The sequence below is a fragment of the Sphaeramia orbicularis genome, chromosome 22 (genome assembly GCF_902148855.1).
Source record: "Sphaeramia orbicularis chromosome 22, fSphaOr1.1, whole genome shotgun sequence".
NCBI classification, from domain to species: Eukaryota; Metazoa; Chordata; class Actinopteri; order Kurtiformes; family Apogonidae; genus Sphaeramia; species Sphaeramia orbicularis.
Window position 1 is genome coordinate 44890663 of NC_043978.1, and position 22489 is coordinate 44913151.

General features: G+C 37.3%; 1 protein-coding gene across 2 annotated transcripts in view; it reads left to right on the forward strand.

The window, feature by feature from the left end:
• ism2a (isthmin 2a) overlaps positions 1 to 22489 on the forward strand; it is a 40566-nt gene extending 18077 nt beyond the window's left edge. The window contains exons 3-7 of one of the 2 annotated variants that reach the window (XR_003934589.1): positions 1710 to 2010; positions 12066 to 12200; positions 17549 to 17617; positions 19694 to 20944; positions 22054 to 22489. Coding sequence is in view for 1 of the 2 variants with exons in the window: in XM_030127512.1 (XP_029983372.1) it covers positions 1710 to 2010; positions 12066 to 12200; positions 17549 to 17617; positions 19694 to 20211 (1023 nt within the window). In the remaining variant the exon portion in view is untranslated. Of the gene's footprint in view, positions 1 to 1709; positions 2011 to 12065; positions 12201 to 17548; positions 17618 to 19693; positions 21064 to 22053 lie in introns of those variants that run through there. The other variant, XM_030127512.1, reaches the window with a different exon arrangement.

Sequence of the window (22489 nt, forward strand, 5' to 3'; positions counted from 1 at the left end):
ATAAATTAAAGCATAAGCCTGCTCAATTATTTTACTCCAGTTATTGTCAACAAAACCTATGGGAAGACTAACATCAGCAAGGAATTAGCCCTATAAACAGTGTTATCTGTAGAGCCATAACCTCAGTTTCAGTTTGTTTGTTTGTGCTGTAGAACGATTAAAAATCAGTTCCCTGAGCCTTATTGTTGCATAGATGACATATTTGTTCTGTATGAAACAGAAACAGGAGAAACCATCTCCAAAGTCTAATAATGACCCTCGCCTTTTGACTCTTACAGGTGACTGCAAAATGGTCTGCAGTTTTGTCTATACTATTTGTATTGGATACATTATTTAGAAATTAGATTAACAATTAGTGGATGAAAAAACATATTACTGTCAGCTGTAACTCGGTTGCATAAATGGATGTAAAAATAAAGATTCCACTCACTTTTCCTTATTTGCATAGAGGTAACTTACCTATTTCACAGACTAAAAAGAAGAGTAATAATAGTGCAAGAGTAAAGTACCTATCTGTAGTTCATTATTATTTACATTATCTCCGTAAGTAACAAGAACTGCGGTAGTAGCAGAATTACTCAGTAAACAAATCAGGATATTTACATATTTTCTTTTTCATGCTTTTAATTTGGATGGGGAATATTGTGTATTTCTTCTTACTCATTGTCTCACTTTACAACAAATTAACGATATCCATATATAACAAATTTCATATGCAAATCAGTAATCTCTCTGTAAATATGTAAGTTTGTTTACAATGGAATTGGGCAGTTTGTAAAAAAGGTTTTCCTGAAAATAAAACCAGAATAGTCATTTTGTAATATGAGGTAATATGACTTTGGAGAGTTGAGGTTAGGAAATCAAATTTTTTTTTAGTTAAATTGTGGTTATTTGAGGCTTCATGAGGTGAAAAACAATTGGCAGTTATACATGGTGATGTAACTGTTGGTTAGTTGCTGAAAATGAGACAAATTGTTGGGTTTTGATTCAGGCCTATGTAAAATTATACTGTTCACATAGAATTTCAGCATGCAAATACTAGATTAAAATGACACAGTTTTTTCAACATTAAAGATCAAGATTCAACATTCATATGTAACATGGTCATGGTATAAATAGTGAAATGTAAGAACTGTTCAGAAATTAGACAAACCTATAAAAAACTTAATCTTAAGGAATGAAGTTATATAAATATAAATAAAAATATAAATAAAAAAGAAAATTAAAGTATCTATCTAATATTAACCCTTTAGTGCTTGAATGTATATGCCAGTATATTAAAAAAAAAATAAGTTATTTGGGATTTTGCTTTCAGGCAGATGCTAAATTTTGTGGAACTAATTTGACTGTAGCACAGAAAATCAATAGAAATATGTGTATAATGCAAATTTGTGACAACAGGCATACTAGTCAGTAGTACTGGAAAACTAATAAAACAGATTTTCCTGTACCAAGAGATGGAGATGGTTTTTATTGATGCCGCAAAATAATTTCCAATGTCCTGAAGAGATACGTATCAAATATGCCCAAACAGGCATTGGGGGAATACATAAGGTATCTGAGCTGATTCCATAATGTCACACAAACAGTCAACATTAAAGAGTTAAAATTACTCACTATAATTCATATGGTTTGTATGATTGTAAATAGAGTAGAGTAGATAAACTTACAACAGTCCATATACAACTAATGTCTTGCATTTCTTTCAGGTGACCATCGAGGTGGTGGACGACACACAGACTGAGACAGAGGTGGAGATGGACTTGGTCAAGGATGGCCAGCGTAACGACTGGTCGGTGTCATCGTCAGAGTGGGCCAACAGCCACAAGAAGCTGTTCTGGCCACTGTTCTGGGAGTACCCGGACCAGGTGGAGAACGGGCTGGGCCGAGCCAGTCTGGAGGAGCAACCTGAGGACTACAGCTACGACCCTGAGGAGCCAGTCCTCAGTGGAGTTGAAGGAGACTGGGACAGCAACTGGAACAAAGAATGGGAGGCCAAAGATAACTACGGTAGGATAGGCTCTGAAAACCAAATATATAGTCTTCTGCATCAGTTCAGATGTGTTTGTCCAGATGAATCACCATATGATCACTATGATTGTGTCACACATGAATGGAAAACCTGAGTGGTTAATTAAAGGGTACCTGTAGTGAATTTTCATTGGTAGCTGTTTCAAAAGATCACGTACAATACTCACGGTTCCGTTAGGTAACTTACATTGTCAAGTGCATGCTAGTACAGTCTACTCTCGTTATACCGCCAACTTCCGTTCACGGCCAAATTGGCGGTATAGCGAAAATGGCATTACAACGGGTTGCGTCCATAATGTGCATGTCTTTACTATATGATGTCTATGCTGCCTCCGTTAACCCGTTCTAATTGCGTTTCTAAATAAATCTTGATTCTGTTATGTTGTAAGGGATCATTTAAAGTGGGGAAACATTTTAAGCATTATTATACCATGTTGGGAAATGACACCCCATCATCTTGAGACTTTGGCTTAATCCCACGTCCTCTTCCCGACATCCTGACCTACTGAGTGTTCTGCGATAAATGAACAGTGGCCGTTCCGTAGACCTACTCGTAGCTTGTCGCGATCAGCGTCTGGCGCGTTTGTTTCAGTGCATTGTTAAAATTTATGTGTACTCGATGGCAATCACGCTGGCGGTAAAACGGTCGGGAAATCAATAGTATAAGTGTTGTTTGTGCATGGAACTGGGCTGGCAGATGGCGATAGGCGGAAATGGCGGTATAACGACGGGCGGTTTAACGAGAGTAGACTGTACTAAGTCACTGCTTCACCAGTCAGGCATGATCAGAGACATGTTTCCTCCTTTGGGGGCTGTTGTAGCACCAGTAGTGACACAGACTCATATTGTCTGATTACCTGGGCTGTGATGGACAGGTCACTGACCCTGTGCAGCAGACCAGTTTAAGATGACATATTATTGTCCAGTGCTGGGTTGTGTGTCTAGGACAATGGTGGAGAGCAAAGCTTATGGCTGCAAAATCAACAAGTGCTTTCCACTCAATCTTGCTCACTGACTGCTGCTTGTTTACTTGCCGGCCATGGCTGGTCCCCATAGGTTCTGCCCACGTGTGAAATTCACATAATAAACAGGTCCAGTGTGGTGCATTTACAGTGATTTTTTTTTTTTTACTGAATTTGAGCCTCTCTTACTTATAAGTAATACACAAAGCACAAATAGTGTCGTAAGCATGACCAGTACAGATACGCTTTAATGATCACTACATGGTTTAATTGAACGCAGAACCAAAATTCACAATTGTAACTATAGGTGGAAGGGTGTAATAAAAATTTTTTAATACTAAACACTGGTCCAAATCTGTATTGATTTTACCAGATGGTGTTGCATTCATTGGATATTGTGAATCAAGTCCAGTAAGTGCTGTTAATCCACGTTTAACCTGATTTGATGACCACCAATAAACTCCATATTTTGAGAAGAAGTAGGAGCAAAGTGCTGGCATCGGTCAAAGAAAATGACGAGTGGGGCCATGCAAGGCTAAAGCGCTGCTATAATTTAATTTGCGATAACTTTCTCCCTGCTGTGTCTCATCTGTCTCGTCTACGTTTTGAGGTCATCTCTGTTGCAGCTTCGTATCTTGTTTTAACTTCTTTTGAACCTAAAGACACCGTGTCTCCTCTTGTTGACACCCAAAAAAACACATGATCTTTCTAATGGGCAGATGCAACGTATGCCCTGTGAATCCTCCCCCTATACTGATGTTTGTGGTCTAGGCTTGTTAGTAAATTACTCACAGTTTGTCAAACATGAGGCTCCATTAGTCTGTAATGTTATGTTCATTAAATTGTCATGTTGCTTATTATTAATGGAAATTGCAGGGTGCTTACACAGGTCTTGAAAGTCTTAAAAAGTATGGAATTTTGAAACGCTGTGTGAAAGTATGGAAACAAGTTTATTTCATAGTTGAATTTTAGAGTATGTACAAAGGCACATAATCTTGTAGGGTTAGAAATACATGAGGACAGCATATTAGTTAGTTTCAGTGTATTTCAAATATGCAAAAAATAAAATAATCCTACTTAATTTTTAGAAATCAAACAAGATTGCACAAAAAATGAAAAACATATATATACACACACAGACACACATATGAAACAAAATATGACTTCATTCACATATTTGAAAAGGAGCAGGAGGAAGTATAACTTATAACACTTATGAAACATATATAAAACTTGATATGATTTCACTCTCCTGTTGGTGCTGTATTGATTTTAATGAAACTTGTTTGTGTGATATTCATGCACTTTTGTGATTGTCATATGTTTTGAAAACATTTGTCAGTAAAACATTTACCGTAAATTATGCATTCATTCATACATACATTTATTAAAATTAACTTTTCTACTGCACACAACAGGTACAATCTCAACCAAAAAAGTAGACATGCAAGTATAAAAGTACATAATCAATCAGTCAATCAGTCTTTATTTATATAGCACTTTTCATACATTGAGTACGTAGCACAAGTGCTTTACATATAAGTTAAATTAGGTAAAGTTAAGTTAGATAAAGTCAAGGTCTTGCAAAATTGCCGTTTTCAAAAAGTCTGGAATTTTTATTTGGATAAAGAACAAGTACCCTGAAATTAGCTTTGCGACACAGCAGCTTAAGTTACTGATGTAGGACAATCTCTAATTTGTCTGAACCTGTCATAATAACTAATATCGGTTCAATCAGTTTGGATAAATGTAACACAGATGGAACTCTAATTGTAACTTCAGCATCTCATATATAAAGCAACTAAGCGCTGAGATCTGCTTGGTATCTATCCACAGAAGTTTGCAAAAGCACTTGAGTTTTCTCTGCGTCTTTGTGTAACTCAACAAATTATTTACAAATGCAAGTATTTTCTTTTTCCTTTTTCTCATGAAGGTTACATTTGCAGCATTAGAAATGGTACATTTTCAGCTACAAATTACAAATGAAGTTCTTTGCAAACATTACGTCTTACTGACCACAATTTGGCGCTTACAGCTTTCTACTACCCTCAAATTTTATAGAAAGTCTAGAAGAAGGTCTGAGGGTTTGGATGGCGTTGTCGTATTGCTGCTGCTGTTGTGTGTGGAGACTGGTGGTCACATCAAACAGGGCATATTAGCAACAAACTGTCTGAGGATGTTTTTCTTCTGCTGACTCTATAGTCATCTAACCCACTCACATGTTCACACACACATACACATAAACACGTACACTCTTTCTGTGCAGCATGACATGATTTACGATGGGTCTACTACTTCCAAGGACCACTGCATAAACATGTCAAACACCACCGTCACGCACAAACACACACTTAGTTTTACGCACGGCCAGTTCAGAGCATAGATTTCATGGGTTAAATGATGCTTTAATTCAAAAATAATGATTAAAGAGTTGCTTTTTGTTGAGTGTGTTTACTCAGTATCAAGCTACAAACTGAGGACAGGAATCTGGCCTGACTTAAACAGTGACCAATACACCTACTAGTACGTCTAACGCCCCCTTATTAACAGGCATATTTAATAATTTGAAAATAAAGGGGAGTGATTATTGATTATGTTCTTGGCTGTTTCATGCAGAAGTAGTGACTTCCTAGAATGTTATCGACAGTGTGATTTCAGTGTTCAGTGTTTTTCAGTATGTTTCTCTGAAGACTTTAAATTTTAGAGGTGATACGTACAGTAGCATTGATATTCCAAACTCTCAATAACAGGAGGAAGTCATGTACCTGAATGCACCTATGAGATGGGTACCAAAACCACCAACCAACCAATACTATGCATCCACAGACTGTATCATCACTCACTGAATAAAGTGTGAAATTCATTGTCTAACACTAGACATGTCTGTATTATGGTATCATCAAGTTTTCTGCTTCAAATAAGAAAATAAAAAAAACAACAAAACATGTAGGTTACTGCATCTGCTTGTAACCGGTGGTGTCGGACTCTGCGTTGTGTTCTTTTTAATGACGAGACCCGCACGTCTTTGGAGGCAGTCTCCGTTTATTGTTCTTCGGCTGACAAGTGACAGAAAAACACGAAAACCCCTGTAAAACAACCTCCTCTCCCACGGAAATCCGGAACAATTGGGGAAATACATTAAATTATTAAAACTAAATACAGCGTACCTGACAAGTGACAGAAAAACACAAAAACCTCCAGTCAGCGACCCCTGTAAAACAAGCTCCTACACAAACCAAAATGACACAGAAATGTGTTTCAGCACATTATAAGCACCTCATACAGCCTGAACTAGCCAGTTCATGTCAAAAAAATTAAATTAACAGAGGCTAAACCAAAAATTTTCATGAACTGCACGGCTGCTTACCTCTCCCATGGAAATCCGGAACAGAAGGGAAGAGGCAAAGGCACGAAAACTCCGGTTATAACGTGCAGTGTCACACTGTAAATCGCTCGCTTGGGAACAGACCCAAACCAAAAGTTCCACACACTGACCTGTAGGCCCACAATGTCAGGTACCAACCAAAAGAAATGAAAATAAAATGAACAGATTTTGTGTAATTATAACAATACGCAATATCATATACATACCCACATTGCTGTGAAATAATTGACCGTTACATGCTGATAGTTTACATTATAGCTCTGTTAGCTTTGTTAGCTTGGCTCTTTTTTTAGACAGAAAACAGCTACAGTAAAGCCACAAATCACCTGTTTTCTGTACAGTTTCTGTTGTCAGTAGCTGAACTAAAGATCTATTTGGAATCCAACAAACGAGGTCAGAACTGTCACAGTTTAGTCTGAACTGTGGATGACCAAACGGTGAACTTAGCAAAGATAATAACTGACTTTGCTAGTGATTTGGCCAAGCAGCAGTATGTAACTATGAGTCACATTAAGGAGGTTGAAATGATTTATGTATGTATTTCCATGACTTAACTTGGATTTATGATAAGTGTTTGAGCCTGAGAGTTACCAAATGAGGGAATATTTTTAGTAGGAATGGTGTCCATCCCTTTAGTAGAGTTCAGAACTTTCCATCATCCTTTCCATCAGTTTTTTATTTAATTCATCACTTGTGGACATTGGTATTGTTTGAATCTTCTTATTTACGAACCCTTACCATCGACTGAACTATATTAAACTTGTAACATGTGTTGCATGTCATTAACACCTTTATTGCTCTTTTTGTGGTATTCTCTCTCTGCAGAGTGTTTTCTCTCTGTTTTCCTTCTCCTGTTGCTCTCCCCTCCAGGCTTCAGCTCAGATGCCAGTAATCAGTCCAATGCACAGAACCTTTTTAGCAGCGCAGCCAAGCTAAATTAATTGCTTGAGTTGAAATAGGAAAAAGGAGAATTCGCTAAAACTTATCCTCCCGTCACATTCTTCAATTATCTTTCCTATGCGTTCCATTGATTCACACATATATTTTCTGCAGCTGCTTCAATGTTCTAATGTTGTGAATTAATGGCAAAGGATATGGAAAAACTTTAAATACCACCAGGCATATTCAGCAATTTAATAAGATCACTTTCACAATGAACGCATCCTTGTATGGTCTGTGATGCTGCACAGTCGCTGGAAGACAGAGAGAGAAGATCTGTTGCTGGTTAGTGTGTAAAAGAAGACCACACAAGAACACTGGATGAGTTTAAAGCTGCAATTTTCAGTAATAATTTTTATGACCATGGATGGAATGACTAGAATTAGATGGTGAATAGACTTTGACCCAGAAACCAAAAAATAGATAAATAAATGCTAATATATGTACTGCATCTGATAGACATAAATAGGAAACTGTCAGCTAAGACCTTTGTTGGCATAGTAATAGTGAGAAACAAAAGTTGAGAAGCAAAGATGCAAAACTCTGGTACATTTTCGACGACAGCTTTCAGTCCAACATGACTGAACAAACTGATGTTAAAAAAAAAAAAAAAAAAAAAAAACTTCAAAAATAAGAGAAGAGGAAATTTTGCTTCTTTTTGAAAACTGCATTTAGTCTAGAATGGCAGAGAAATAGGTCTGTGACTGTTGCACTGGAACACTACAATGAACTGAATACTGTCCTTTACAAAGATTTTAGATAAAGAACTGAAAATTCAAGTATCCTTAAAAATGTGCAGTAGTTTGGTATAAGATACTAACTTCAAAATCAGATGAAAGTTTCTTCTGTTAATGCAGCTGAAGTGGAGCATCACTAATGTCAAGGAAAACAGTCAATTACAGTTGTTTTAGAGATACCATAATAAATAAAGTTGAGTTAATGTCATTAATTTATATTTGGTGCATATATTAATGCATAAATCCTCTTTGACAGTGATATGATTATTTTATCATAGACTTTGTTATACATGAGCAATATGTGTTGAAATATACAGGGTGGGGAAGCAAAATTTACAATATTTTGAGGCAGGGATTGAAAGACAGTATATGACCAGTTAGTTTATTGAAAGTCATGAGAATTTATTTGCCACAAGAAAATTGACATAATAGAAAATGTTTTTATTCTATGTGTTCTCCTTTCTCAATAACTGCCTTCACACGCTTCCTGAAACTTGCGCAAGTGTTCCTCAAATATTCGGGTGACAACTTCTCCCATTCTTCTTTAATAGTATCTTCCAGACTTTCTCGTAATAGTTTTGCTCATAGTCATTCTCTTCTTTCCATTCTAAACAGTCTTTATGGACACTCCAACTATTTATGAAATCTCCTTTGATGTGACGAGTGCATTCAGCAAATCACACACTCTTTGACATTTGCTTTCCTGATTACTCATATGGGCAAAAGTGTCTGAAAAGGTATGGATAATAGTGTTAGGTATGATTATGACATCAATATATGTTTGGTTTCAAAACAACTGACGTAGTGCCTGCTGAGAAAAAACAACTAAATGTTCATTGTAAATTTTGCTTCCCCACCCTGTAGGTGTGAGATCTTTTTATTTTCAATGCCTCATAAATCAGAAAATTTTATTTATTTTCGAAAAAATATGTGGTCACCACAATATTACTACAACATGAGAGTTAAATACTATATTTTTGAAAGACCTGATGTGCCTCAATGTGTAGATATAATAGGGAAAAACTGCCCCAAAGTTTTCAATTTGCTGTATGGTATAATTTGGCAAATATGCAACTATGATCTTTTATAGAAGATAAAAACATCTTGTTACATAGAACAACTTCAGAGAATTTCATGTGTCTACCATGAATACTACTTAAGTCACATAAGTGACTTAAGCTACATAACTTCTTTTTTTTCACAATGAACTAATGATGATATAGGGCTGAAATTCTGTGTGAAGTTTACTAGCATTAATGGTGATTTCACATGGACTGACCCTAAAGAAGGAAATGTTGGTGATTATTTGTCGTTTGTTTGTGGTTTAATAATGAGAAATAGAAGAGACTGTTTGGTGGAGGTTTGCTCTGTCAGTACCCTTCTAGTTTTTTTTTTTGTTTGTTTTTTTTAAATTTCATTGCATCTTTTAACACTTGAGGGATTAGAAAACCTTTTACTGTTGAGATCTCAGCCATTACACTATATTGTCATTACAATAGATACAATATGACAGCCAGAAATTTTTAACCACAAAATCTCTGTTGAATATTTGGGCTGATAGCTGGACCTGCACAGAAGTCTTTCCTTTTTGCACCACCTCAACATTCTCTTTTATATGCCATATTATAGGAAATTTCCACTAGTGCTGTGTTTGTATTAAAAAAACAAAAACAAACAAACAAAAAAAAACATTAAGAAAACCTTGCATGTAATCTACATTAACCCTTTCATGCACGAATTATGAGAACCTTAATCAAAATTTTTTCCTGAGTGTTTTTATTCCTCTTTAGGCATGAAAAACACAATGCGATTGAAAAAATTCTTCTGAAAAATAAATTAAAATAAAATTAAAGTTAAAAAAAAAAAATAAAAATAAAAAGATATATTAAAAAAAAAATTAAAAAAAATTTCTTATGAACCTATTTTTCATTAAGTTGCAAAAATATCCACTCAGCTGGACACCACATGTTTAATTTTTGATGCACAGAAACATGAATTTAGTGATAAATTGTATGAAAACTATGGGGAGGACTTGTGATTCTGGGGGTTTATGCTCAGGAGAGATCTAAATAATGTTGCCAGTTCATGTCAGAAAAGATATTTAGTGTCTTAAAACTTTAATAAAGATATGTGTAAAAAACCAACCAAACAAACAACAAAAAGAACAACAAAATCCGTGAATATACAAGAGAACAGCTATAGAATAGCTGTCCACTGTAGTGACCAGTATGCATGAAAGGGTTAAAGACATTGTGAGACAAACTAAATGGAATAATGAGGAAAATCATGAAACATATTCACTGATATTAAGAAGACCTAAAGTCTTAAAGAGATACTGTCACTGGAAAAACACTACAAATATGTGGATGATGCCATTTACAGCCAGGGGAGGTTGGGGAGTGATGTCATAGTTTTTTGGCGGGACACCCTTTGAGGCATTTCACAGTCCCGTGTAACCCTGTTTGTGTCGGTGTAACCTCCAGATGCTCCAAGAGTCTGAGCGTTCAGCTGTCGGATAACACACAAACACACATGTACACACAGCCTCATGGACTCACACATCGGGTGACTCTTTTCACTCACATACACAGATGCCAGCTGGCCGTACTTCCTGCCTGATCATTACTGCAATAATGGCTTTACAGAAAAAAATATGCAATATTCATTCAGTCACAGTGCACCACTCTTGAGGAGGGAATAAGTTCAGATTTACAAAGGTGGACAAACCTACTGATGGGATTCTACACAGTGAAGTTCAGGTTAGAACAGGTAGAAACGCTCAACACCGTGGAGCATTTTTACAAGGCTTCAGCATCCTTACGTCTCTTGAACTGATGCATTGATTTCTTTCTCTGTATGTGAGATAGATGGATGGATAGATGGATAGTGGTAGTGGAGGATGGATGGATAGTGGTGGTGGAAGATGAATGGATGGATGGATGGATGGATGGATAGTGGTGGTGGAAGATGGATGGATGGATGGATAGTGGTGGTGGAAGACGGATGGATGGATGGATGGATGGATAGTGGTGGTGGAAGACGGATGGATGGATGGATGGAGGTGGTGGAAGATAGATAGATAGATAGATAGACAGACAGACAGACAGATAGATAGTGGAGGATGGATGGATGGATGATAGTGGTGGTGGAGGGAGGATGGATGGATGGATGGGATGGATAGTGGTAGTGGAGGATGGATGGATGGATGGATAGTGGTGGTGGAGGACGGATGGATGGATGGATAGTGGTGGTGGAAGATGGATGGATGGATGGATAGTGGTGGTGGAGGATGGATGGATGGATGGATGGATGGATAGTGGTGGTGGAAGATAGATGGATGGATGGATAGTGGTGGTGGAAGATGGATGGATAGATAGCTAGATAGATAGCTAGATAGATAGCTAGATAGATAGATAGATAGATAGATAGATAGATAGATAGATAAAGGTGAAATGATAAACTGTAATGTAAAATGGGATTCTTCAGTCAGATGGAGGTGCATAAATAACACTAAAGTGCAGAATGGCGATAGTTCTTAATTGTTCGTGTCTCCACTTCTGTTTGATCCCTGATAGGTCGTGTGCATTAGGCTCCAGTCGTTGATTAGATGTTGGCAGTGGACTCGGCACATACTCCTCTGAAAGCTGAGTGAAGAGTTTTGCTAGCATACAGCCGTCATCACTCTCACTGCAAGAAGACTTTCACTCCTGCTGGCTCCTTTCCTCCCCCTCCTCCTCGGCCTTTTGAAGTTCTCCCCCTCTCCCCTCCCTCCCCTCCGACAAGCGTTGTTTAAATACAGAGGAGCATGTCTCAGAGGTCCCACGCTGTCGTTACCCGGCTCTTTTCAGCCGCTCCTTAATTGCATAACACACATACACCAGCTGGGCGAGGAATTCACTAGGCTCACTTCAAAGCCCACCCTTAATATATTACTCCATAGTTTTGCTTTTCTCCCTCTTGCGCTGTCCCCCCTTCATCTATCTTTTTTTTTTTGGGTCCTGTGTTTTTCAGAGTACGAGGAGGAGTGGAGCGACTGGGCTCCCTGCAGCGTCACCTGTGGTCACGGCACCCAGAAACGGACACGCTCCTGCGGATACGCGTGCACGGCCACAGAGTCACGTACGTGCGACCTGGAGAGCTGTGCTGGTAAGAAACATTAAGCGTGTGATGTGGTAAGACTGAAACCTGTAACACCCATTTAAACACATCTTAATGAGAGCATTTAAATAGAAAAAGTTACATAAAAACTTAATCACCTGCCTCATCATTATTTATTTCTGTATTTATATCCTCGTAGAACTATTAGAAGTGCGTGGTTCCTGGAATATGTGCAGTGAACTCTGCCAATACTTTTCCTTTTTTTGGCATTTTTGAAAAGAGGGAGGTTAAAAATAAAAAGGAGCTGCACACCAGCATTTATATGTTTCCTGTGTAGTGTTTTTTGTTGAATCTCTAGGGCCGGGGTGCCCATTCTTTTTCAGTTTGCAAACTACTTTTGAAATGACCCACTCAAAATGATCTAGCTACACTTGAGTATTATTTATATACAGGGTGGGGAAGCAAAATTTACAATATTTTGAGGCAGGGATTGAAAGACAGTGTATGATAGTTTATTCAAAGTCATGAGAATTTATTTGCCACAAGAAAATTTACATAATAGAAAATGTTTTTCTTCTATGTGTCCTCCTTCTTTCTCAATAACTGCCTTCACATGCTTCCTGAAACTTGCGCAAGTGTTCCTCAAATATTCGGGTGACAACTTCTCCCATTCTTCTTTAATAGTATCTTCCAGACTTTCTCGTAATAGTTTTGCTCATAGTCATTCTCTTCTTTCCATTCTAAACAGTCTTTATGGACACTCCAACTATTTATGAAATCTCCTTTGGTGTGACAAGTGCATTCAGCAAATCACACACTCTTTGACGTTTGCTTTCCTGATTACTCATATGGGCAAAAGTTTCTGATAAGGTATGGATAATAGTGTTAGGTATGATTATGACATCAATATATGTTTGGTTTCAAAACAATTGACGTAGTGCCTGCTGAGAAAAAACAACTAAATGTTCATTGTAAATTTTGCTTCCCCACCCTGTATACAACAGAATAACTCTGTGAACCTTTATGGTGTTAATACAGTTCAATCCATTTATGGTCAATACTCTGCTGAATGAAGTCACTGGGCTTGTTTACATGCACAATAATACTCTGATCATTATCCAAATTCTGGAGTTATCAGATTATTCAAGGGATCATGTAAACAGGATAATCTAATATGTTTTATCAGATAACAGCAGTAATCTGATTATGAGAAACACCTGGATTTCTCCCCAGTACTCTGATGTCTTCCTGCATGTGTACAAGTTAATCTGACTTATTTCATTCTTTTACGTTTGTACATGTGTGAACACAATTAAAATTGTAGGAAACATTAGCGGAAGACAATAAAAGGAAGTTTGAGTCTACCATCACTATCTACGTACGTACTCCGAAAGACATCCGATAACAGGCTGGAGTGACTAAACCAGGGTTTTCACTTATTGCATTTCTAAAGTACATGTAAATGCGTCAGATCTGAAGAACATCTCCTAGTTATCAGATTTTTATGGTCATGTAAACAGGCTCAGTGTTGCTTCGTCTGGATGGTAGCTGCTGGTACCAGCCTCAAACAGGCTTCCAAATGATTATCAGTCATGGTGGAAGGGTATTTGGACTTAATAAATGATTACTATCTTATCAGCTGTGACTTTAGTTTCTTCACCTTTCTCTTTCGCAGGTTGTTTTTCATAGGGAAGTCAGTTTTTATGAACAGTTCCAAAGTGCTCCTCCACATTTACCATCTGTGGAATAGCAGTGATAGATTGACAGATCAGACTGAAGCATTTAGAATCAGAGGTGTCAAGTAACGAAGTACAAATACTTGGTTACCTTACTTAAGTAGAAATTCTAGTTATCTATACTTTTCTGGAGTAATTATTTTTCAGCCGACTTTTTACTTCTACTCCTTACATTTTCACACAATTATCTGTACTTTCTGCTCCTTACATTTCAAACATAGCCTTGTTACTCCTTTTTCATTTTAGCTTGTCATCGTTCAAATAAAAAAAAAAAAAAATCCAGATAAATCAATCCGGATATTGTGAATTTGATTGTGGTTGGAGGAGAAGTATAAACATATACCATTCCGATACCCTGTTGGTTTGTACGTGATCCATTGCACTTGACTTTTTGCACCATTACAATACTTATATTCAACTAGTCATCATACAATCACAGAAAAAAATGATTAGACCATCAAAAGTCATCAAAAACAATGGTAATGCAATCAAATACTGACTCCTGTGTGTATCATGTGACTAAAAAGACAGAAAAGAAAACATGGAATGCCTAAAAGCACTGTTTTTGTCAGTACAATGCCATAGCTATTGATGTAAGAACTGAAGTAATTTTGGTTATTATCAAGAAAACCATGGAAAATGGATAGATATCAGCTCTGAAATTAAACTACTATGAGCTATTTTTGTTGTTATCATTATATTTGTCCAAACAAATGTTCCTTTAGTTGTACCAGGCATTAAAATGAACAAGAAACTGAAGAAAACAAGGGTGGTTTATTATTTCTTCTGTGATTGTATCTTCAGTTCCATGAAACACATGTTAATGCTCAGTAGGACACATATATGGTTCTTTAATACATTTGCATCAGACTAAAATGCATTCATTTTCAATGGTCATATATGCGGCTGAAGCAGGTAGATGAGTGCATACTAAATGTTTCAACATTAACAGTTTAACCCTTTCATGCACAAATTATGAGAACCTTAATCAAAATTTTTTCCTGAGTGTTTTTATTCCTCTTTAGGCATGAAAAAAACAATGCGATTGAAAAAATTCTTCTGAAAAATAAATTAAAATAAAATAAAATAAAAATAATTAAATATATATATATATATATATATATATATATATATATATATATATATATATATATATATAAAAAAATAATAATGAAAAAAAAATTTCTTATGAACCTATTTTTCATTAAGTTGCAAAAATATCCACTCAGCTGGACACCACACGTTTAATTTTTGATGCACAGAAACACGAATTTAGTGATAAATTGTATGAAAACTATGGGGAGGGCTTGTGACTCTGGGGGTTTATGCTCAGGAGAGATCTAAATAATGTTACCAGTTCATGTCAGAAAAGATATTTAGTGTTGTAAAACTTTAAGGAAGATGTGTAAAAAAACAAACAAAAAAAAAAACAAAACAACGAAAAGAACAACAAAATCCATGAATATACAAGAGAACAGCTATAGAATAGCTGTCCACTGTAGTGACCAGTATGCATGAAAGGGTTAATAAACATTATAGTCATTATGGTCTTTAGATAAATGTTTTTGGGGAGGTGGGCTAGTGAACTATAGGCCCCTGTGACACCACGTAAGCTTTTGTCCTAATGGCATTTTTCCCCCTTACATTTACTTTTAGACTTTAAGTAGTTTTGAAACCAGTACTTTTACACTTTTACTTGAGTAAAAAGCTTGAGTTGATACTTCAACTTCTACAAAAGTCTGTGTAAACCCTAGTATCTATACTTCTACCTGAGTAATGAATGTGAATTGTTTTGACACCTCTGCTTAGTATATATGACAGTAGTAGTGGTAGTGGTGTAGTTTCATGTTTGACTTCATATGTGTGGTCACCCATGTCTCAGACTGGACTCCCTGTACATCAGTCAATGGGTAAACACCACAGGGAGGATAGATGATAGACTAGACTAACATCTAAATCATTTTTTATCAATGGCACGCAATTTACCCACATTAACTTTGCGATCTACAGGTTGAGCACCCTTTGTTCTCGCACATTAAGCTGCGGTTTTGTCTATGTTCACAGGAGGCTGGTACCAAAAATGAGTCAATCTGTTCAGAGAGTAGAAGTTCTGTCCATTCTGGTTCACTCATTCTCAGTTGTATGGTCTGTCAGAGAACCTGATAATCGGCCCAGTCACTGGTAATTAGTGTATTTTAGATTTTTTTTGTAAACAAATAAATGGAATGGAATTTTTTTAACTGACCGACTCTTAAAATCAATTGTGTTTTGTGTGTTATATGTTTTAAGTATATATCGGTCTTAGAGTACCATTTTGGAGTTGCACCAAAATTTCATTGTGTGGAAAAACAATGACTATCTTATCTTATCTTATCTTATCTTATCTTATCTTATCTTATCTTATCTTATCTTATCTTATCTTATCTTATCTTATCTTATCTTATCTTATTAATCAATCAAATTTTATTTATATAGCGCCAAATCATAACAAGTTATCTCATGACACTTTACATATAGAGTTGGTCAAAACCAGACTCTAAGCCAATTTACAGAAACCCAACAGAATCCTCCAGGAGCAAACACTTGTGACTGGTGACTGTGGCGAGGAAAAACTTCCCTTTAACAGCAGAAACCTGGAGCAGACCCAGACTCCTGAAGGATGGCCGTCTGCCTTGACCAGTTGGGGTTAAAGAGACAGAGTAAAGGAAGAGAAAAGAGAGGGCGATAGAGACAGAGAGAGACTGGGGGAGAGGGGGAGAAGGGGGGAGGTAGGGGGAGAGACATGGATGCAGTTGATGCACAAATAACTGAACTGGAACATCTATGGAACTATATAATAAACACTATCATAACTATATGGATCTTATCTTATCTTATCTTATCTTATCTTATCTTATCTTATCTTATCTTATCTTATCTTATCTTATCTTATCTTATCTTATCTTATCTTATCTTATCTTATCTTCACATTCTGAGACACTGACTGTGCTAACCTTTATTAAGCAATAAAAATAAAAAAAAAAATAACCAAGTGGGATGTAAATTAACAGTAGTAGTTAACAGTGTGGACTGTTTTTCATGAATTACTGTTAGCTTTGTGAGTTTCACCCCTCATTCTTCCTCAGCTCCACCTTCTGGTCCATACATTCAACAAAGTGACGGACAAAATACCTAGTCATGCCTTCTAAACAGTTGTCATCTAGTTGCAGCTCAGAAAAAGACAGTTACTGTGGTAGTAATTCATAAGGATCTTAAGTAGAAAAAGAATAAAAGAACTTCACAGTAATAGGACCAGTTTTGAGCTAAATTCTATTTGTTTTATGTACCATTTGTGAACCAGATGGACATTTTCTTATTGTTTGCAGTTTTGCCTCATGGCTTGATGTGGTGCAGAGACAGTGCAGTGAGTGGTCACTGAAACGCTGCAAAAATGAAAAATGGTTTAATGTTTTCTTGATAACTACATGAACATGTACTGAAAAAAGAGATTATGGTGATTCAAAGTGGCAGCTTAGCACTAGGAGAAATCAGCATCTCCTACATGTGTTGGTAGAACACTGCTGTGTGTGTGTGTGTGTGTGTGTGTGTGTGTGAGTGTGAGCATATGGTTTTCTTATGATGAATAGCACCACCTTAAAGCGTCCTTTTTCCCTCCTGTAGATGCTGTCATCACAGTAACTGAGCTGACACCCACCCCGACGACCAACAGCACTGACTCCCTGGACACAAGTATGTATAGTGTGTGTGTGTGTGTGTGTGTGTGCGCGTGTGTGTGTGTGTATGAACCTGTATAGGAAATATAATGTTCCAGTGCCTGGTTTTGATATTTAGAAAATTCCCTTCCTGGCTTTGGAGAGAATTGCTCCACCAAAGCTGTCGAAGACGCGACAGAACGCCCACCCTGCCTCAGAAATATTTGAGTTGCTTTTTAGTTTCTGTGTTATGGCTCTCTTGCCACAGAGGGTCATGGTATATTTTTCGCTCTTCAATATAACAAAGGATAAGAGCAGAGGTGAACATGATACAGTGTCGAACTATTTTCCTCTCAACCCTCATTCACTGTACAAAACCAATACAGTGTCAGTTTCACTTTATCTACAGCCAAAAACCCTTTAAAAGTGTGTTTTTTCTAAGTCCATCACTCAGTCTCCCTGTCATGTTTTATATCAGGATTGAGGGTTTCAAAGCAAAACCTTTTCCAGACTGGCACTAATAAAACCAAGCTACATTTAACGGCTTTCTCTTCTCTGTGCAGACTTTTTAAAGCCTGAGGTTTGGTTCAAATTATTATGTTTTAGTACATAAGCAAATAAGTGATTCTGTGGTTTCTCAATAGTAACCCTAAAAAGGCGCTGGTCAGATTCAGACGAAAGCCTCATCTCATTGTGTATGTGGTCAAAGAACCCTGAGACACAACAAACCCTGGTCTATTTCATTTTTATTACACATAATACCATTTATTCAGAATCACATGGACATGAAAAGGGTCATATTTTGCTAAACCCACTTTTATTAATCTTTGGTACATTTATTTGTGTATTCAGGGACCCTAATAATTCCAAAAGTTTGAATTTGAACCCTCCAGGTGCTGCAAAGATATCTTTATATTCATTTTGGCAAAAATTGAGTGGATTTCTACTACCTGTTTTAATTCCTTCTTAATTTGTTATGTCATTACGTATGTCCAAACTTCAGGCTGATTACCTAAAATGTTCAGTTGTTGGTTGTATTAACGAACACAAGTGGTTGAACGGGACAGAGCAGCACAGCCAATAACCTGGAGGGGGCGGGGCATGAAGTGGCTCATGTGCATTTAAAGGGCCAGCGCTCAAAACGACCTTTCTGGTGTTATTACTCAGAAATAGGGTTGAAGATGGACCTGTGGAGCTGAATTAATGAAGAATTCAGACCCAAGCCTAGCATTTACAGTTTATGTAGACCACAAGGAAATGTTTTAAAATGTATAATTCCATTAAAAGAAAAAAAAAAGCAAAATATCACTCCTTTAAAGCAACATTAATCAGAGGAAACATCTCACATATTTGATCGATTATAGATTTGGAAGAGTGCCTGTGCTGATGTTTATCCAGAGTCTAATAATTAATCTAAGGAATCATGCTGAAAGTTAACTCAGACTAAAAATAGAGCAGGGAGTAGGACTTTTTATTGAAATTAATGAAGCCTGCCTCATGTCGGCATTGAATGAGGAGTAGTCTGAAAAGTAAATGTGATATTACTGATTCCCAACAGTCTAAGCTGCAAAATAGAAATACTGATATAGTATTTGGAGTCATTTTCTTTTCATAAACAATGCCACTTTCAAAGGTGTAGATTTTAAAGCTTCAAGAACAAAATCAACTAAAACCACCATTTGAATCTATTATCTATGAGTATATACAGTCGCGGAAAAAATTATTAGACCATCAAAAGTCGTCAAAAATAATGGTTATGCAATCAAGTACTAACTCCTGTGTGTATCATGTGACTAAAACAGACAGAAAAAAAAAACATGGAATACCTAAAAGCACTGTTTTTGTCACTGCATTACTGTAATCAAACACAACTGTAACATATTAATATTTATTAATGTTAATATTTTTTGCATATGTCTTTTAATGCTCTGCACATATTCCCTGTATTTACATGTTGTATTTGAAGAAAAGAGAATGCGAAACAAACATGTATGTTCATTTCAACACTGCAGAAAAAGCAAAGACAAAGCTATATTGTACAGCAGGGCTTATGGTTGCGACTTATTTTGTAATAAATCTATAATCCATCTTTATTTTTTTCAAATTCAACCAGATGTAGACAGCTGTGAGAAATGGTTGAGCTGCAAGAATGACTTCCTGCAGAAATACCTCCACCAGGTGCTCACAGAGCTGCCCAGCTGCCCTTGCTCATACCCCTCTGAGGCTGTTTACAGCGCCGTCAACATCCAGGACACCAAACTTCGTAAGACGTACCGTTGGAGGGACGCAAGTGGACCTAAAGAACGCTTGGACATCTACAAGCCCTCGGCCCGGTTCTGCATCCGTTCGATGCTCTCGTACGACAGCACGACGCTGGCGGCACAGCACTGCTGCTACGACGACCAGATGAAACTGATAACACGAGGGAAAGGAGCAGGAGCGCCCAACTTGATCAGCACGGAGTTCTCACCAGAACTGCATTACAAAGTGGATGTTCTGCCCTGGATCTTGTGCAAAGGGGACTGGAGTCGCTTTCACTCAGTAAGACCCCCCAATAATGGGCTGGACTGTGCTGATAACCCGTCTGAACAAGTGTTTCAGATGGAACTTAAAGAGGCACAGGAGTACTGACGCTCTGGGGTGGTGGGGTCGCTATGAGACAGGTGGAGGACGAATGAACAAATGGACATATGGGATGGTTTTCAGTTCAAACCTCCATTTCCACTAACATTCAGTGGACACATGGATACATGTTGTTAAAAAACTGACCTGACATTCTAAACAGATGACAGTGTGAATGGATGACACAGACAGCCTAGACTAGTTAAGCTTTTTTTATACTTATATGTAGACTGTTTGTGCACAGCAACAAACCTGGAATGACAGTGGTGTTGGAACCATTGAGAGGACAATGAAAAACAGTGCTGAAATGTCGGAAAGTATATTCAGCGAAGCCCCGTTCCTCTGATGTTGCTGCTACTCTGTCGGGATGTGCAGAGTTTAGGTGAATGTCTCTAATGGCAGTGGCGTGTGTATGCGTGTGTATGTGCATGTGTGTGTGTATGTGTGTATGGAGGATGAGCTTATTTATTGGCCCGTTGTACTATTTTAATCACATCTAGTGTCCCATGAAAAAGAATTCCTGTCAAGCTGCTCAAAGAGGGAATAAAGTCAAATGGACTATAAATTGTCTACAAGTTCATCCTCACCAAATCTCTGAAAGAATTATTAGCACTGAGGCATGACTGGAATTTTCTTCCCGTCCACATCCGCCGTGTCAGGGCTTTTAAACAATGCGTACTCCCACAGCAGGAAGACATACAGCATCTTTTATGGAGCATGAAGTGAAGACTAAAACTTTCAGGTAAGTAGCCCCATCTGAACAGTCATCCGTTTTGTTAATGTACGACTGAGCTCAGATCCCAGCATCTAAGGCCGATTTTGTCAGAGATACTTTGGTTAAAGAAGTAACCATTTGACAAATGTTAGATAGTTAGATGTGATGGAAAAGGCTCTGCAGTTTAAAGGAAAAGCACAAACTCACACAATATATGCACCTCTGCAAGTATACAGAGCAGGTAGTGTACTATAGTCTAGTGGTTCTCAACTGGTCCAGCTTTGGGACCCATTATCATCCCTAAATGACAAGCTGTGACCCAGATTGATAACAGTTAAACTTCTCACATGTATTTAATGAAAAGATGATGCAAACACAGAAGACAAGTTTAATAATGAACCAAACTGACCAGCAGATGTTGATGCTAAAGAGGGAAATATTCCATTTAATGCTAAATTATGTACATTTCAAGCAAAATTATAAAAGTGTACTCAGTTAAAAATTAAAAGTGTATTCAGTCACTTATTCAAGCATTAATCATAAAGCTGACATAGCAATCAGAACATTTTAGTGACAGCCATTTTTAACACACTCTGTGCAACAAGTGTTTCTTGACATTATTTTTTGAGCAAAGGCCTGGAACCCACTGAAAACGGGTTTGCATCCCACTTTTTGGTCACAACCCACCAGTCCAGACCCAATCACTGCTATAGGTCATGATGCTTCTTACTAAAAAGAATTACAATAGTCTTTATTGTCATTGTAACATGAAACATGTACAACGAAATTAAAAAGTGTCCACCAGTCAGTGCATAATAAAAACAACTACAACAACACAGACACAAACATCACAATAGTAAATAAATAATTATAAAAATAAAAACAAACAAACACTCACAGCCATTCATTCAATCACTGAATCATTGCACGATCTCCATTACTGTATATATATGTTATGTTACAGATTGCTTTTTATGGCATTGAGGGTGGTTATTGCTGTTGGGTAAAAACTGTTTTTGAGTCTGTTTGTTTGTGATCTGATTATCCTGTATCGTCTGCCTGATGGCAGCAATTGGAATATGGAATGTCCAGGGTGAGAGGTGTCCTTCACAATGCTCTTTGCTTTTTTGACACAGCGGGCACTGTGAAGATCGTCCAGTGAGGGGAGGGGGCAACCGATGATCTTCTGTGCTGTGTTAATAACCCTCTGGAGCGCTTTCCTCTGGGCTGCTGTGCAGCTGGTGAACCACACACAGACACAGTATGTTAATATGCTCCGTAACAGGTGCCGTCGAGAGACTGGTACATACACAGTTTGCATCATGTATCTTTCAGATGCAAACACCAGTGGTCCAGGAGTCACACACAGTTGATTTGTTGTTATTATAACATATGTTTTGCCCTAAATTATTGCATATTCATTAAACACTGCCTAATAAAAAAAAAGGCAAACAAATAATATTTCATTGGACCACCTTTAGGTTTGATTATGGGACAATGCTTGTGCAATGTCATAATAAATGTCACATTTCCATCCAGATGTGCGTTTGTTTTCAGCCATGATCTTGCATT